The following is an 18,519-nucleotide window of genomic DNA, read 5'->3' as shown; positions in this document are numbered from 1 at the left end:
CGGTTACCTATATACTCATTATGCTATAACTATATTCTTTTAAATTTCACTTGGTAGGACCCGTGCGATAGCACGGGTCAAGAGTCTAGTTTCTTTATACGTTGGACACACAAGCAAGAATGAAAGGTCAAGATATTAGACAAAACAACACGCAAACGTTTGTTTTTAGATGAAAAGTAAACTGAAGCTGATGAAGTCAATGTCTCTTTTGACAAACTAACCAAACGGAGTCTCCTATGGTTAGAATTTCCAACACTATTCTACACTGTACGATGATGTCTAGAAGTTAGAAAAAAACAACGAGGTTTTGTTTTTGTTTTACAGAGAGGAAAAAAAAACATTTAGAGAGAAAAAATCAATTAAACCTTAATCTCTCTGAGATCCATTGATTTCACCTTCAATCAAGTGTTTTACATCAATACAAAAATGGGTTGTCCTCAAAAGTCATGATTTTGTGGATTTATTCATCTGGGTCAACTTTGTTCAATGACTTATAAACTCACATAGTTAAAAATCGTGTCTTTTTGAAGTTTTTGTAGGATTTATTCATCTGGGTCATTGTAATTTTGTTTGATTGTTGAGTTAAATTTGGTTTTTGGTTTAATTTAGAATCTGGGTTGGGAGAGTTTTTTGATGAGATATGGAGGAGCATGTAGCAGCTTTGCACACTGCTACTAACGCTTTGCAAGCATTAGGAAGGGGTTTTGATGTTAATTTTGATACTAGGTTGCTTTATTGTAAAGGTGGTTCAGGTTCTAGGGTAGTTGAGATTGATCAACAGTATCAAAGGGATTTGTTTTTGTATGAGGATGTTGTTGTTCCTAATGTTTCAAGGGATATTAGAAGCTTTCGCGAACCTGTGGGGCGTTTGAGTTCTGGTGTCTGCAGTTTTCAAGAGGTAAAGTTGAGGATTCAATTTTTGTTTTTCTTTGGTTTTCTGATAAAATGTTGCATGTTGACTTGCTGACTGTTGTTTTTCTCTGTTTTTCGAAACGTTGAATGTGTCGGTCTCTTTTTGTTTGGCGAATTTGAGTGTGATTTTAGATTTCAATTCATGATTGTGAAGAAAAAGTTGCTAACAATGGATATGTTGAAAACCCCAAACCCAAAGTGCTATCAGGATATCTTAAACATTTTAGAGGCTCTGTTTAATTTTGGGCCCTCAAAATTTTGATGCCCTGTGCAATGACTCACCTTGAACTTGTTAGCCTACCCTGAGTTATATTATTGAGGATGATTTTGTTTCTCGCTTATGTATAATATGGTTTTGTATGGGAAGTAGTGGTTTAAAAAGTGGTGGTTTAGTATTTGTCAATTATATAGGTATGGCCTAAACTAAAGTCATTGGAGGCTATGCCTTTAGCTAGATATAGCCTGTCCTTTTTAGCATGGACACAAAGGTCATGGTTTTCAACTGCGGGAGAGATTTGCTGGTTATGGTTGAATCTCTATATTGCAGCCGATGCGGATAAATGGCAGTTTTGATGCCTTTGCGGGGAGACCTATCACGTGTGCAGCAAACGCATGAGAGGATAAGTGTCTATACTGTCATTATCATATCCTATCTTTATCCATTTTCTAATCCTATACTGTCTCTATCATATCCTGCGCACCAAACAGGCCCTTATATTGCGGCTGCAGACTGCAATTTCCAAATCATGTTTACTAGCGAAATTTATATCTTATGCTGTACTTTGTCTTTGTAAATTGCTTTGATAGTGTGCAGTGCAGGATGATTCCCTGATAATTTGTTTGCATTAAGTTTTTTGAGGCAACCAATGTATAATAATTTCAGATTTCCATGTACTATAGAACTAGTCATATTTTTCCTTTTTTAAGGCCTAGTTTTGTTAGCATCAAGTTTATGCGAGTTTTTTTAATTGAGATAAGTGTTTAATTCTTAACCATTGGTTATGGAGAAGTTATATGGAGGAGCTTCCGAAAATTTTGTAATGAAGAAGCTCATTTCAACTCATAATCATTGCAGGATAATTGCAATTTTATTTTACTTGAAGTCGTTGTTGAAAAGTTTATCCAATTTGGCTTGAAATCGTAGATGCAACTTCCAAAACTAAAGACCATAGCTATTAGTTGTCACATGATAATGGAAGCCATATGTTGTAACCATTGTTTTTAGTATGTTACCATACATTTGATACAAAACTGAACTCAACCGATACAAATTCCTAATGTGCATCTATTTTTGACATGAATCCCATCTTTAAGCCAGTTTTTGTCAACTTTGAATCATGAATCATTTTGAGTTCTGCTATGATATTGTAACTTACAATTTTTGCTGTGTCACTTGTTTCTTATCTAAAAATGTCATTTTTATTGGTGATGTGTTTTCTGATTCGATTCACAATTTTAATATCGACTTGGTAACCATAGTTATATCCTTTTTTGTTTCATATTTTCTCAAATCTTTGATTGTTCATTTGTTACTTGACTGCAGATGGTAGATTATTTTAATCACAAGGCAAATATATCAGGGAGCTTTCCTCTTGGAAGCTTCAACTCTGCATTTAGCTTTACTGGTTCAAAACATGTTGATGCCGCAGCTACAAAAACCTTATCTTCAGATGGGTTTTACATTCCCCTTGCAAAGGTTCAGCTACAAAAATCAAATTTAATATTGCAAGAAAATGTCAAAAGGGCTATCCCAGTCAATTGGGATCCACCATCCTTGGCAAGGTATTTATATTTATACAAGTTATCATTATGTCCTGTTTGGATAAACAACTTAAAAAAGTGCTTATCATATAATTTCTTATGTATAAGCTATTTCTATAATATTTTAGCATTAACAAGAGTAAGCAAATATTAAAGTAACATCATCAATTAGGGGCACTTCGGATTTCATTTTTGAGTTGTCCAGTTGTTATAGCACGCACATCTTCCTTGTTACCTTAAGTCCCTGATGGGACACAACGACGGATTCCATGACTATTGATTATGTATACTTGTTGAAGGAGGAAAGTTGGCTTAACCTTACCGAAACAATATATAAGTGTAGAAAAACATATGGGTGATAATTGTCTGTTATCCGATTGAACCGTTTGCATCAACATTGGTATTACACCAAGTTGTGCAAGTGCAACCTTGTATTTGCCCTTCCGAGTGACAATTGTAGAAAGGATACCCAGTCCCAAAGCAACGGTCTTAGGCAAATTTTCGCTCTCGTTTCTGATTATCTTAAGAACGGGTTTAATGACGATATCAATTGGAAAATCCATGTGCTTTACTAAAGCAGGAGCAAAAACCGCTAAATTGAAAATCAACTGAAGAACAGAACGATGAATTTCTTCATCTTTGCACACCAACATGTCTGCTAAAGACAGCATAATCTTTGGTGCAACCCTACTAATCTCTATAGCATTTTCTGCATTATTAAAGCAGAGATTTTTTAGAACATGGAGTGAAGATGTTTTCACTTCAAAATCTGATTTTGCAAAAAACCGGTGAAACAAAGGAATTCCATCATCTATTTTAATGCCCCGAGGGCAATCAATTAGATGAGCAATTGCGTTCATCACCACGCAAATTGTTTCGGTATCAAGAGCTGAGGAGGATTCCCGACGTTGACAAATTTCCAGAATGTTCATGAGTTCCTTAATCACGCCGGAACCCTGAATATGTTCTTTATGTTGCTCCGAGTCCGAGCTCGAGCAGATCCGCACAAGGGTTTTGCAGCAAAGCCTATGCATCTTAACAGATGGCCCTTTAAGATGCATTAGTATATCGTCTGTTATACTTCTAGCCGCAAGCATACCCCAGAGAGGCAGTACGTGCAACAATGTGCCAACTATGAGACGAGGCTCAACCGTGTAGGCTATACCCCAGAGATTAGCCATAGGGTTTTGGTTGACATGGCTGAGCATAGGAAGGAGCTGGAGAGGCAAACTAAGCCCATCCTCGATACTCTAAGGAGTTACCAAGACTTGCCTCCGGATAAAGCTCTGGCTGCCTTAGCAATTGAAGATAAAAAAAGGCAGTATGCCGCTGCTGAGAAGCGTCTTGAAGACGTGTCGTTGTCGAAGAAAGTATTGACCGTATCCATGCCACGCTCGTAGCTACTAATTTTGGCAACAGGACTGCATACACGAGGGACTTGAACAAATTCTTGGAAGCGATGGATGATCTCCAAACACTATTAGATTCTGGTGTAGACTTCGGTATGCTTGCGGCTAGAAGTATAACAGACGATATACTAATGCATCTTAAAGGGCCATCTGTTAAGATGCATAGGCTTTGCTGCAAAACCCTTGCGTGGATCTGCTCGGGCTCGGACTCGGAGCAACATAAAGAACATATTCGTGGTTCCGGCGTGATTAAGGAACTCATGAACATTCTGAAAATTTGTCAACGTCGGGAATCCTCCTCAGCTCTTGATACCGAAACAATTTGCGTGGTGATGAACGCAATTGCTCATCTAATTGATTGCCCTTGGGGCATTAAAATAGATGATGGAATTCCTTTGTTTCACCGGTTTTTTGCAAAATCAGATTTTGAAGTGAAAACATCTTCACTCCATGTTCTAAAAAATCTCTGCTTTAATAATGCAGAAAATGCTATGGAGATTAGTAGGGTTGCACCAAAGATTATGCTGTCTTTAGCAGACATGTTGGTGTGCAAAGATGAAGAAATTCATCGTTCTGTTCTTCAGTTGATTTTCAATTTAGCGGTTTTTGCTCCTGCTTTAGTAAAGCACATGGATTTCCCAACTGATATCGTCATTAAACCCGTTCTTAAGATAATCAGAAACGAGAGCGAAAACTTGCCTAAGACCGTTGCTTTGGGACTGGGTATCCTTTCTATGATTGTCACTCGGAAGGGCAAATACAAGGTTGCACTTGCACAACTTGGTGTAATACCAATGTTGATGCAAACGGTTCAATCGGATAACAGACAATTATCACCCATATGTTTTTCTACAATAAGTAACAAAGCAAACCATAGAATATGCCGTTTATAAAATATTATAGAGAATAATTACAATATATATTTATGTTTAAAAAATAAAATATTATATATTTTCATGCCACAAATTTATATAATATATATTGTCCCCACAACTAAAAATTTCTGGATCCGTCACTGATGGGACACAAACATGTTGCACAGCACTTGTTGCGAATGAACAAGCATGGCTTCGTATGGTGAGTCTGTGAACATCGATAATCACATGTAGCACCATGTTCTTCTGCAAGATGTGATCCCTCACCACCAGCAGAGAAAAGTTGGATCACAAAAGCCATGGCGAGGATGAAAGTTGGATCACAAAAACCATTTTAGCCAGAAAGCCTTGTTGTTTGATATATTTTAGACTTTTCCAATGAAGATGACTAGTATGCTCAAGCTATTTCTATAATAAAGATTAAATAAAGTAAAACTATTTCCATATATGTTAAAAGCTGTTTTTATAAGTTATTAAGGATAGCTTGTGGAAATAAGCTGAAAACAACTCATAGATATGTGATTAGTTGTTTTCTTAATCTCTTCCAAACACTCTCACAAGTGGTTATTGGTAAATAAGCTGAAATAAGTGAATTCAAACAAGTTCATAATGCTGTAGCAAGGTTATCTTTGGATGGCCTCTGACTTTTAATTACATTTTGACAGTTTCATTGAAAATTTTGGGACGCATGTCATTACATCAATAACCATCGGTGGTAAAGATGTTATTTATGTCAAGCAACACCATACTTCACCTTTGTCGAAGTTGGAGATAAAAAACTATATTCAAGATATTGGAAATCATAGGTTCTCTGACATCAATAGCCATACAAGTTCAGGTCAAACAAAATCCAAGGACAAGGCTAGTTCACTAGAATACTTTTCTGTCATGAATTGATATTATTTAGGTTAAATATATAATGAAATATAACACTTGGTTATATTAATTTTATAATTTGCAGGGCGTTGAACCATTTTCATTCAATAGTCAAGGGATTTACCCTCAACCTACGACTGCAACATATCTTACCGGGAAAGAAGTATGTAATTTATGTTGTAACATAATATTTATAAGAATTTATTTGCACTGACATCCGAAATCTTGGTGATTTAACTATGTTCTGATGAACCATTTTTTTATTTGAAACAAATACACTCTTGGTATCGAGTCTTATGATAATCTAGTAGACATTTAAGCATGATAACATGCAATTACCAATGTTATGACCCATTCAGGACTCACCTTAGAGAGCCTTATTTCCAATTTTCCCATCGCCTTGCAAATAGATATCTATCTAGAAATCCCTGAATAGATATGACACCTTTACGACACATGTATACTGCAATTCTGTAAGCACTGAAGCTTATATTATTTCTTGGTTACATAAAGTTTAGGCAAGTTGGGTGCCTGAGGCTCACCAGGGACAGAGAAAGCCGCAAGGCTTAGAGAGCGCGTACAAAGATACTTACATATTATCCTCCAACAAGTTCCTCATATCGGCAGCAGGATTCAAACTTGAGTCCTTTTGGAATCTGAGCTGAACATGTTGACAGTGAAAGATAGATTATGGAAGAACACATGACATTTACCTAATAAAAATAGGCTTAAATACCTTTTTGGTTCCATAACTTATTTTTTAAGTTCTGTTTGGTGCCTCATTTTTTAAAGAGTCAGTTGATCTCTTAAGTAATGTCTGTTGGCGCAAGTTGGTCCTTTCTATGAAAACTGACATAAATGCCTTTAACTCTTGCCGATGTGGCATCTTCTTCTTGAAACCTATTTAGGGTTTATGAGTTTTCTCTTAGTCAAGGATGTCAAATCTGTTGGTCGATTTTTTTTATATTTAACTGGAATCTGGTCCTATATAAGTCTGCTAGTGGTGTTTCTTCCCCTTTTCACTTCCACTTTGTCATATGGGAATATAAGTGCATAGTAATGCGTGGATAAGGATCTGTGCACCAGCATGCAGCTGTACTGTGAAGCCTTCATGCTTATTGTTGAGAGTGTGCTTGCATGTTTTTATGGTCATCGATTGTTAGTTGCTGGCTGGTCTGGTGGAGACAATGTTGTTAAATGGTGTCGCCATGGTGGAATGGCATGGAGGTTTTTTTCACAACTGCCACAGTAAATTCGTGAAAGGATGTCTGCCATGGCGGCACCATACGCGGTTTCTCCATCTATTTATCTTCTGAAAAGCAAAGAAAAAAAAATAAAGTTTGTTTTCCTCTTAACACCAACTAATACTTATTGTTCAGGATGTCACAGTCATTTTCAGAAGAAGAGGAGGGGATGATTTGGAACAAAACCACAGTGTATGGTTAGAAACTGTCAAGTCCTCGCCCGATATCATAGATATGACTTTCTGTCCAATAACAGATCTCCTTGAGGAAATACCGGCTAAGGAGCATTTGACCCGCGCCATTGGTCTTTATCTAGAATGTAAGTCAACTTATCTTTTATATTAGATGATTTAGGGCCTGTTTGATTAACTTATTTGAGTCTATCGACCGGCACAAGTACTTATTATGAGACTATTTTGGAGAACATATGGAAACAACATATGACATGTCCATAAGCTATATTTCAGCTTATTTTCACAAGTTCTCCTGGATAGCTTATTAAAACATCGTATAGCTTATATGAAAATAGTTTGTCTTTATTAATTTACCTTTTGTTATAGAAATAGCTTATATAAGCCCTTAATTGGGTTGTTATCCAACCTAATATCAATTGCCTGCATTTTGTGCTCAGATAAACCTCCTATTGAAGAACTTAGATACTTCCTAGAGTTTCAGATTCCTCGTGTTTGGGCTCCTTTAAATGACAGGGTTCCTGGTCAACAAAGGAAGGAACCTGTTTGTCCATTTCTACAATTCAGCATAATGGGCCAAAAGCTTTATGTCAGTCAAGAACAGGTAAATGATCATATGCTAGATTTTCTTTTGAAACTTTTTACTTCTTTTGATTGCTTAACCAATGCCCATAGGGCACTGTTTACCATTCTCCTTTAATTGTATTTGTAGTTTCTAAGTACGTGGGGGTTCCCCCCCTTTTTTTACCATGATGTTTCTTGCTACTGTGAGTTGCTTTACAATATGGTGCCTCTAGCAAACTTCTATGAAGTTTTAGGAAACAAATGATTGTATTTAGTATTTAGATAGCGTACACAATAAAATGAGTTACTCCCTCGGTTTCTTTTTATTTGCGCTTGTAAAATAGTTTGTTCCTATTTATTTGTTGTTTTCAAAGCTCAATGCAACATTGACTATTGTTTTGTCAATATGATGGTTCTCATTGAATGCAGATAACAGTTGGACGTAGACCTGTAACTGGCATACGTCTTTGTCTCGAAGGAAACAAGCAGAATCGGCTGAGTGTTCATCTTCAACACTTGGTGTCCCTTCCAAAGATCCTCCAACCATATTGGGACAGCCATGTAGCGATTGGTGCTCCGAAGTGGCAGGGACCCGAGGAACAAGATAGCCGATGGTTTGAGCCGGTTAAGTGGAAGAATTTTTCTCACGTGAGCACTGCACCCATTGAGAATCCCGAAACCTTCATAGGAGACTTCTCTGGTGTTTTTATCGTCACTGGAGCACAGCTTGGAGTATGGGATTTCGGATCACGTAATGTACTTTACATGAAGCTCTTGTATTCAAGGTTACCTGGATGCACAATCCGAAGATCACTTTGGGATCACATACCAAATACTTCACCTAAATCTTCGACTGTCGGAAACACTTCGAACACAGATAACACAACAAACTTGGGTTCGAGAGAAAACAACATAACAAACAAGTTGGTGAAGTATGTTGACTTGTCAGAAATGAGTAAAGGACCTGAAGATCCTCCTGGTCATTGGTTAGTTACCGGCGGAAAGCTTGGTGTCGAAAAAGGGAAAATCATTTTGCGATTGAAATACTCATTGCTTAATTACTGAATTCACCATCAATGTTTTTTTTTCTTCTTTTCATATACCTTATGCTGGTTTCGATCTAGAGTTTTGGAAGGCGTAAGAATGATCTCAAGACCATCCAACCAATGAAGAAACTGGCATTCACCATCAATGTTGTAGTAGACTAGAGTTTAGTCCTCCCTTGTGGTTAATGTGAAAATCATTTTACAGTTTGGCAAACTGAGTTGAATAGGAAACTTAATCTGTTTAGTTGGCTGCTACTACTTGATCCATATTGTGGTAGCAGATGTTGTTTTCATTGCTGCTGCTGATATGGTGATGTTGATATCCCATAGGTGTTTACTTAGAACCTTTTTCCAACCATGACAATGTCTATATTCTTATAGTATTGATAATACAAAATATTAGAAAACAAGAGGGCAAAATGTGTTTTTGAAGTCTCGAACATCCTTATTATTTCTCAAACTCCTAATTGTTGTTAGTATGTTAATTGAAATGTGAAATCGTTTTTAGTCTGTTTATTGACATGTTAGTTTTTTTATCTTTGCTGGGACTTGAACCTTAGACCTCTAACTAACTAACTCTTAAACCATTAACTCAAATCAGTTGGCCTACCCTACCCCACCTAACAAGCTGTGCATCTATGTACCTTTTTAAGTCACAATACCTATTTGCCTTACAACCTTTTAGACTTTGTTGCTTGCAGACTAACATTTTATACCTTGAGGAATAAAGAGTGGTTTGATGGAAGTGATATGTTTGTAATGTGATAGGAAGATAAATAAGATAGAGAAAAAAAATGAGGTGTTGAGTAAGTGTTGTGGTGTTGTAGATGTCTGAATATGATCACCCTTTCACCACTCGCTAATCCTATAGCACCTTTGGGTCCATGATTTAAGATTCTTCATATTTATTCTTCATAATATATCGGACTTGAAGGTACCTAAACTCCTTCGTTGTTGGTTGTAGCCTATTGTATTGATAGAGGCGTGTTAACTATTAGTCTTGAAACAACTTATGGCAGAACCAAATATATGCAGAGAAATATACGTATTGACACGAAAACAATAACAATATAGAGAGAGATAGAGATAGAGAGAGCAAGAACACAATGAGAGTATTGAGAGTGAAGTAGATAAAATAGTCACAAGGAAGGGGGGTTTGAATTGTGACCCTTTAAAATTATCCTGTAACCTAAAAAGTAATTCTCAAGCTGAAACTTGGAATGGTTAAGTTAATAACAGACTTCAGAACGTTCTGATGTCTGAGTGCAGAAACAGTTTAACAAGATAAATGTGTATGTGTGTGTTTGTGTTTGCAGTAAATAAAGAGTATAGGGAAGAGAGAATAAACACACAGAGATTTATAGTGGTTTCCCCAATGTGGGTTAGTCCACTCCTCACAGTCTTGTGAGAGTTTCCACTATGATGCTTGAGATAACCTCTCAAATCCTGCACCTTACAATCTGTGCTCACCTGAACACTTACAACTCTGTATTCTCTATGCCTCAGCAGGCTTGCACCTTGTTGCTAAGTTAACCACTTAGACTTTTACAACCTTTGCTCAAACTAACACTTTAGTACCCCTAAAGCTAGATGAAACTTTCTTTGCTTCTTGCTAAGTTACCCACTTAGACCTTTACACCTTTTGCTCAAACTAACACTTTAGTACCCCTAAAGCTAGATGAGACTTTACAAGATGTTTGGAGTTTGAATGTTTGACAAACAAACAGAAGAGGGAGAAGAAGAAGAAGTTATCTTTAAGAGAGATAACAAAGAGTATTGATTTACACTACAAAGAAGGTAAACAAAGCCTTCAGTGATGATCAATTTCAGTTGCAAGAGCTTCAAACAATCTTTGTGATTTTCTTGTATGCTTTGCAATTTGTGTGAAGTTTGAATGTTTGAGAATCAAACAGAGGAGGGGGAAGAGAAGTTATCTTTGCAAGAGATAACAAAGAGTATTGATGTGCACTAAGGAAACAAAAGCCTTAGAGATTGATCAATTTCAATTTGCAAGAGCTTTTAAACAATCTCAAGTTGTTTATTTGTATGCTTTGCAATGGTGCAAGTTTTGCTGAGTCTTAGATCTCTATTTATAGAGTCTTTGGGCTCATATAGCCGTTGTAGGGCGTCCAATGGTGTTATGCCACGTGTCCTGGGCCCCACAAGATTTTAAATGAAAATCTGGGTGAACATTCTAACTATCAGAATGTTGTTGTGTTTCCAGGATGAACATCAGAATGTTGATGTTTTCTTCATCAGAATGTTGATATTCATGATGTTCTTCATCTGGGTTCATCAATGATGAATGTCTGATGAGTTTCTGGGTTTGTTCAAGGCGTGACATGAGATTTGTTAGGCTTTATCTACCAAAAAGTAACTTCTCCATATGCATCAAAAGTTGCTGGATAAAGTAGGATAAAGTTGATTCAAATCTGCCTTGGATATTGTGCATGAGAGAGAGGATAGTGGGTCTGCAGCTTCAGGCCCATGCTTCTAGGAGATTTGCTTGATTCTGATCAGAGGACAAGTTATCTCTGATGCAAGATCTCCTTTTGCTACCTTTTTCACCTTTCTACCAACTACATTGTTCATAGCTGGAAGCATGTGCAGGAGTGAACATTCTGACCATCAGAATGTTTCATTTGCTCTTACTTTAGGATGATTTGTAAGACTACTTTTGATGTAATCAATCCTAATAGTAGAGACATAACTGAAGTGCAGTAAAGTAACCTCTAGGATAATATCCTCTTTGGAATATTCCTAGAACTTCAAGTGTTCATAGTCTTGAATGAACCTTGAAGACCTTTTTGACACTTTTCCTTGTCCAAGCCTTTATTGCTGATATATCCATGCAATTGTACTTTCCTGGACATATATTTATGTCACGTTGTAGTTTGCATGTTCTTCATGTTCTTGATGATTCTGGGTTTGCTTATGAACAACCTTCTGAACTATCATCAGAACGTTCTGATCAACTCTCTGATCAACATTCTAAACTAACTTTCTGAACTTCAGAATTAGTTCATGGATTCAATGTCCTTTGATTTCTTGTATCTTGGTATTATTTAAACCTTGTTCCTGTCTTAGTAAAACCACCAGAAAACCGATCTTCCTGGGGTAAAACTAAATCTGCACATTTAGTTTTACCCAATTTGGTTTTTTTGCCCAAGAAAGCTGCTCACTACTTATATTTTCCCCAGCATTCCCACTACTTATCATTCTTTCCCATTTTACACCAAAATAAAGAAGGAAAAAAAGAAGGAAAGGAAGAAGATTAAAAGGGGGAGAGAGTGAGAATGTGAGATGGTGTGAGGAAATTGGGAAGTTTAGAGGTGTATTTATAGGGGGAGATTGTAACATAGGTTATATCTACCATAAATAAGGTTAAAAAACGTGTAAAAACTTAACAAAAACGTGTAAAATCAATTAAAATGCATTGAACAAAGTCAAAAAAATGTGTTCTTGAGCCCCAGGATTAACACTAGCGTGAGTTAACTCACGCCCAGGATTTACACTAGCGTGAGTTAACTCACGCCCAGATTAACACTAACGTGAGTTAACTCACGCTAGTTAGGCCGGTGGTCACAACTCAAGAACTCGTTTGTTGGACTTTGGTCGGTTATTCAACCATGGTTTTATTGTGTTTTACACGTTTTTTTTACTGTTTTTTGACTGACTTTAGTGCATATAAAACCTATGCACTAAATAATTTTCAATTAGGCCTTTATTTTTTTTTTGATACATTGAAGACATTTATTCTAAATTAATTTATTAACTTTATTCTAAATTATTTTGTTTACATTAATCTAAATTATTTTCTTAACTTTATTCTAAATTATTTTGTTTATATTAATCTAAATTATTTTCTTAACTTTATTCTAAATTATTTTGTTAACTTTATTCTAAATTATTTTGTTTACATTAATCTAAATTATTTTCTTAACTTTATTCTAAATTATTTTATTAACATTATTCTGAAATTATTTTGTTAACATTATTCTGAATTATTGATTCGATATTATTCTTTAAATAAATACAAATATAAATAAAAGTAAATGGACTAAATTAATATTTATTCATTAAATACAACATTAGAAAATAAAAGCAAATATAAAATAAAAAGGAATGAACAAAATTGAGGCATATAACAATATCTCATTTTATTAATAATTCATACATTACAATTATTCATACAATAATTTTGAACAAATTCACTAAATCTACTTATTTTCTCCTTTTTGGTGTAAAAAGTAATCAATCTTCGTGGGGTAAAATAATGAGCAGCCTTCTTGAGGAAAATACATCATCATCCCTTGGGCTAAATTTAAATCTGGTTTTCTTTTTACCACAAGAAGTTCTTTTTACCCACGGTAAAAAGTTTATGCGGTTAAAAAAGCAGATTTAAAATTATCCCAAGGGTCGATCACTTCCCCAAGTCGGCTACTCACTACTTTACCCCGACGAAGTTTGATCAACTTTTGCTCCCAAAGAGAATATTGAAAAAAAAAAGAAGAGAAATAGAGGGACAGAGTGAGGAGGGGGAGAAAGTGATATGGTGTGAGGAATTAGGGAAGTATGGAGGGGTATTTATAGGTAGAAATGGAAACCTAGGTTGTATCTAACATAAATGTGGTCAAAAAAAACGTGTGAAAGTGGTAAAAAACGTGTAGAAAGAATGTTGAAAAGATGACAAAAGTTGGAAAAACGTTTGTTCTTCATCTGCCAACTAGCGTGAGTTAACTCGCGCTAGTGGTAAGTGGTGCGTGACTTAAGTCACGTTCATAATACACTAACGCATGTTAAGTCACGTAGCGTGACTTAACATAAATTCAGAATACACTAGCGCATGTTTAGTTGCGTAGGGGTATTTTGGACTTTTACTTTGGGAGTGAGCAAAAGCATTTGGGTAAAGAGCTGAATTCAATTGAGAAATCCGAATCTTTTTCTTTAGGAGAAAGGAGATATCCATCAATAAATCCAATATTGTTCTTGGATTTGAGCGCAACAAACATGGAACCACGCCAAGTGTTGTAATTGTCACCGTTGAGAAGACGAGACACGTTACCACGATTGTTAGCGGTCAAGTTTCAAAGAACATAGTTATTATAGTTTTAAATGATAGAAACTAAGGGTCCGTTTGGTTTGAGAATTAGGAGGGGAGGGGAGGATAGGAATTTTAATTGAGGGGAGGGGAGGGGAAATATTTTAATTAAAAGTGTGTTTGGTTCACAAGGGGAGGGGAGGGATTTTAAAATTATTTTACTGTTTTACCCTTAAACTTAATTAAATAAGGATAATAAAGTAATGAAACAATAATGATGTAATCGATAACAACATGATGTAGATGGTGGAATAATGGATTAGTAATAGGGTTGTTACAAGGAGTAATAAAAGTTGCTACAAGTAAAAATTGTTAATAATATGGAATAAAAGTTGTTACAAGAAAAAATTTGTCAATAATATGGAATAAAAGTTGTTAGAAGATAATATAACCTATAACCTAATAATAGTAAAAGTTGTTTGAAGGATAATATAACATAATAATAATAATAAATGTTGTTACAAGGATAATATTGAGATTTTAAATTAATATAAGGATAATTTTGACAGTGCAATAAAATTTGCTCCCCTCCCCTCCCCTCCCCTCCTACAAATTGAACCAAACACTTCAAATTAAAAATCTTCCCTCCCCTCCCCTCCAAAACTCTCGAACCAAACGGACCCTAAGTGTATTGTAGAAATTAAACAAGCCTATTCAAATTGATATCGGAGAGATTCAAACCTGAGACCTAAAGAGAAGCGCACGATCTCAAGCCAATACCATGATACCAACTCAAGTGAGTTAATTTCTGATGTAGGAGGGTTTCATTAATCTATACTATATATAAAGAAAACTACCCCTTTCAGCACACTTTTTGGTTGAAATTTTCTTTCCAAAAATACCCTTAATTTTAAATACTAATAGTCAATTATAAAATAACACGTGGATTAATAATCAATGTCACTAATCGTCACCGTTAACTTTCTTTTACCACAGTTAACAACAGATCAAACTCACAAAAAGTTTAAAAATTATATTTGCATTCTTTATGTCTCTTCTCATGAATTCAAATCGATCCAGAATTTATCATAGTACCCTCTGATCACATCTCATCACCTCTAAAAAATTAGAAAGTTCCAAGGCTCACGAACTTGATTAATACTTCTGAAGCACCATTGAATGGAATATCTTTAAGGTTCACTTCATGAATTGAATATCTTTCTGTTTTAAGCAATTTACTTTACGCCAACATTACAATTCAAGCTTTGTTTTTACTTTTTTTTTTGTTAGAAGAATGAATGAATCAGAATTTGAGAAAATCAAAGTTGAACAATAATCACTTATGAAAAAAATAATCCAAAGTTTATGTTTTTTCCTGCTTTATTTCTCACGAGTCTATGAGTTTTTTTAATATTTTTTAAACAAAAATAATAGCCGATGAGGATTGGACTATAAATCCTCTAAAAAAAATTAGTAACAAACGTGAGCAAAAAATATTGTTAAAGATTGGACTTTAAATCCTCTAAAAAAATGATTAGTAACAAACATGAGCAAAAAATAATGTTAAAGATTAGACTTTAAATCCTTTAATAAAAGATTAATAACAAACGTGAGTAAAAAAAAAGATTAGTAACAAACTAAGAAAAAAATAAGGTTAAAACTTGGACTTTAAATCCTCTGATAAAAATATTAGTAACAAACGTGAGCAAAAATATTATGATTCGAAATCTTTTAGAAAAAGATTTGTTAGCACTATATTAAATGGACTATAAATCCTCTAAAAAAAGATTAGTAACAAACGTGAGCAAAAAATATTGTTAAAGATTGGACTTTAAATCCTCTAAAAAAATATTATGAACAAACATGAGCAAAAAATAATGTTAAATATTAGACTTTAAATCCTCTAATAAAAGATTAGTAACAAACGTGAGCAAAAAAAAAGATTAGTAACAAACATGAGAAAAAAATAATGTTAAAAATTGGACTTTAAATCCTCTGATAAAAATATTAGTAATAAACGTGAGAAAAATATTATGATTCAAAATCTTTTAGAAAAAGATTTGTTAGCACTATATTAAAAATATTAATAAGTAGGGTTCTCACAGTTCATAGTTCGTTCCCGCATTGTTTAGTTTTTCTCAACCTCTCTCCGCCCTCTGCATCAGAATTCAGAATTAACATGTAAGTTTTTTTTTCTTTCATGTTACAACTAATCAAAGTTGATTAATTTTATGGATTATTTGACTTTGCTGGTTTATAAGTGATTATGATTCAAATTATTTACGATTAATTTTAAGAATTATTTGACTTTGCTAGTTTATAATTGCTTATACAAACTATGATAGTGTGCTTTTTTTTTTTTTTTTTTTATATCTGTAAGCACACCTTTGGGTTGGACTTTTCTTTCCAAAAATAAACTTAATTTTAAATACAAATAGTCAATTATAAAATAATACGTGGATTAGTAATTCATGTCACTAATCGTCACCATTAACCCTCTTTTACCTCTATTAACCAAAGATCAAACTCACAAAAACTAGCACAAAACAACAACTCATGTTACTTTTTATCAGCCGCTTTTATGTTGTACATCTGTGTTGTTCCCCTCAATACAACCGACAAAGATTGTCAAGTATTTTCATATCCCTTCCACAAAAAATAGTATTCCATATTATTTTATTGATATAAATTACTCATCCTTAGTCTTTGATCAATTGTAACAAACGTGAGTAAAAAATAATGGAAAAGATTGGACTTTAAATCCTCTAAAAAAAAGATTAGTAACAAACGTGAGCAAAAAATAATGTTAAATATTGGAATTTAAATCCTCTAAAAAAATTAGTAACAAACGTGAGCAAAAAATATTGTTAAAGATTGGACTTTAAATCCTCTAAAAAAAAGATCAGTAATAGACGTGAGCAAAAAATATTGTTGAAGATTGGACTATAAATTCTCTAAAAAAAAAGATTAGTAACAAACGTGAGAAAAAAATAATGTTAAAGATTGAACTTTAAATACTCTAAAAAAATATTAGTAACAGACGTGAGCAAAAAATAATGCTAAAGATTGAACTTTAAATCCTCTAGAAAAAAATATTAGTAACAAACGTGAGCAAAATATTATGTTAAAGATTTGACTTTAAATCCTCTAAAAAAATATTAGTAACAAATGTGAGCAAAAATTAATGTTAAAGGGCAGACCATTCCCAATGTCGGAATCTATCTTCCACCACATGTTTTCAGTCATGGTCAATTATATGTAGCTTTATCGAGAAGAGTTTCTCAAAATTCAACAAAAGTTCTCATTAATGAAGGGAAAATAGAAGGAGAAGATGGAGACTTTACGAAAAATGTAGTTTTAAAGATATTCTTTTATCGCAATCATAACAATGTTTCTTTCACATAAAATGTCATTTATACATTTATGTTATGATGTTACTAATTACTATTAGAATAAACAATAAAAAATCATTATTTTTTCTTTATTTTATATGCAGACAAACTAAAATATGTTGAGTTCATCTATACTTCTATACTATATATAAAGAAAACTACCCCTTTCAACATACTTTTGGGTTGGAATTTTCTTTCCAAAAACACCCTTACTTTTAAATACAAATAGCCAATTATAAAATAACACGTGGATTATATTTACATTCTTTTACCATACGTGGATTATAAAATAGCCAATGTCACTAATCGTCACTGTTAACATTCTTTTACCACCGTTAACCACAGATCAAACTCACGTAAAGTTTAAAAATTATATTTACATTCTTTATGTCTCTTCTCATGGATTCAAATCGATCCAGAATTCATCATAGTACCCTCTGATCACATCTCATCACCTCTAAAAAATTAGAAAGTTCCAAGGCTCATGAACATGATTAATACTTCTGAAGCACCAATGAATGGAATATCTTTAAGGTCCACTTCATGAAGTGAATATCTTTCTGGTCCACTTCATGAATTGAATATCTTTCTGTTTTATACTTCGATCAATTTACTTTCCGCCAACATTACAATTCAAGCTTTGTTTTTACTTTTTTTTGTTAGAAGAATGAATGAATCAGAATTTGAGAAAATCAAAGGTGAACAATAATCACTTATGCAAAAAAAATAATCAAAAGTTTATGTTTTTTCCTGCTTTATTTCTCACGAGTCTATGAGTTTTTTTAATTTTTTTAAACAAAAATAATAGCCGATGAGGATTGGACTATAAATCCTCTAAAAAAAGATTAGTAACAAACGTGAGCAAAAAATATTGTTAAAGATTGAACTTTAAATCCTCTAAAAAAAGATTAGTAACAAAATGAGCAAAAAATAATGTTAAAGATTAGACTTTAAATCCTCTAATAAAAGATTAGTAACAAACGTGAGCAAAAAATATTGTTAAAGATTGAACTTTAAATCCTCTAAAAAAAAGATTAGTAACAAAATGAGCAAAAAATAATGTTAAAGATTGAACTTTAAATCATCTGAAAAAAATATTAGTAACAAACGTGAGCAAAATATAATGTTAAAGATTGGACTTTAAATTTTCTAAAAAAAAATATTAGTAACAAATGTGAGCAAAAACTAATGTTAAAGGGCAGACCATT

General features: G+C 33.9%; 2 protein-coding genes across 2 annotated transcripts; both read left to right on the top strand.

Moving 5' to 3' along the window:
- Positions 1-201: 201 nt before the first annotated feature.
- On the top strand, positions 202-9,310 carry LOC146927362 (MACPF domain-containing protein CAD1-like). The gene is made up of 7 exons (XM_085700651.1): positions 202-898; positions 2,456-2,694; positions 5,623-5,818; positions 5,919-5,996; positions 7,213-7,396; positions 7,709-7,872; positions 8,262-9,310. Exons 1-7 carry the CDS (start codon positions 641-643, stop codon positions 8,895-8,897), a joined length of 1,755 nt encoding a protein of 584 aa, XP_085556777.1. The 5' UTR covers positions 202-640; the 3' UTR covers positions 8,898-9,310.
- Positions 3,996-5,115, top strand: LOC146927363 (uncharacterized). Its single transcript, XM_085700652.1, has one exon. It carries the CDS (start codon positions 4,133-4,135, stop codon positions 4,973-4,975), a length of 843 nt encoding a protein of 280 aa, XP_085556778.1. The 5' UTR covers positions 3,996-4,132; the 3' UTR covers positions 4,976-5,115.
- Positions 9,311-18,519: the final 9,209 nt, after the last annotated feature.

The sequence above is a fragment of the Medicago sativa genome, chromosome 4 (assembly GCF_051527215.1).
Source record: "Medicago sativa cultivar Bolivia chromosome 4, Bolivia_mono, whole genome shotgun sequence".
Classification (NCBI taxonomy): Eukaryota; Viridiplantae; Streptophyta; class Magnoliopsida; order Fabales; family Fabaceae; genus Medicago; species Medicago sativa.
The sequence above is the reverse complement of the archived record's forward strand: the minus strand, read 5'-3'. Positions and strand labels throughout refer to the sequence as shown.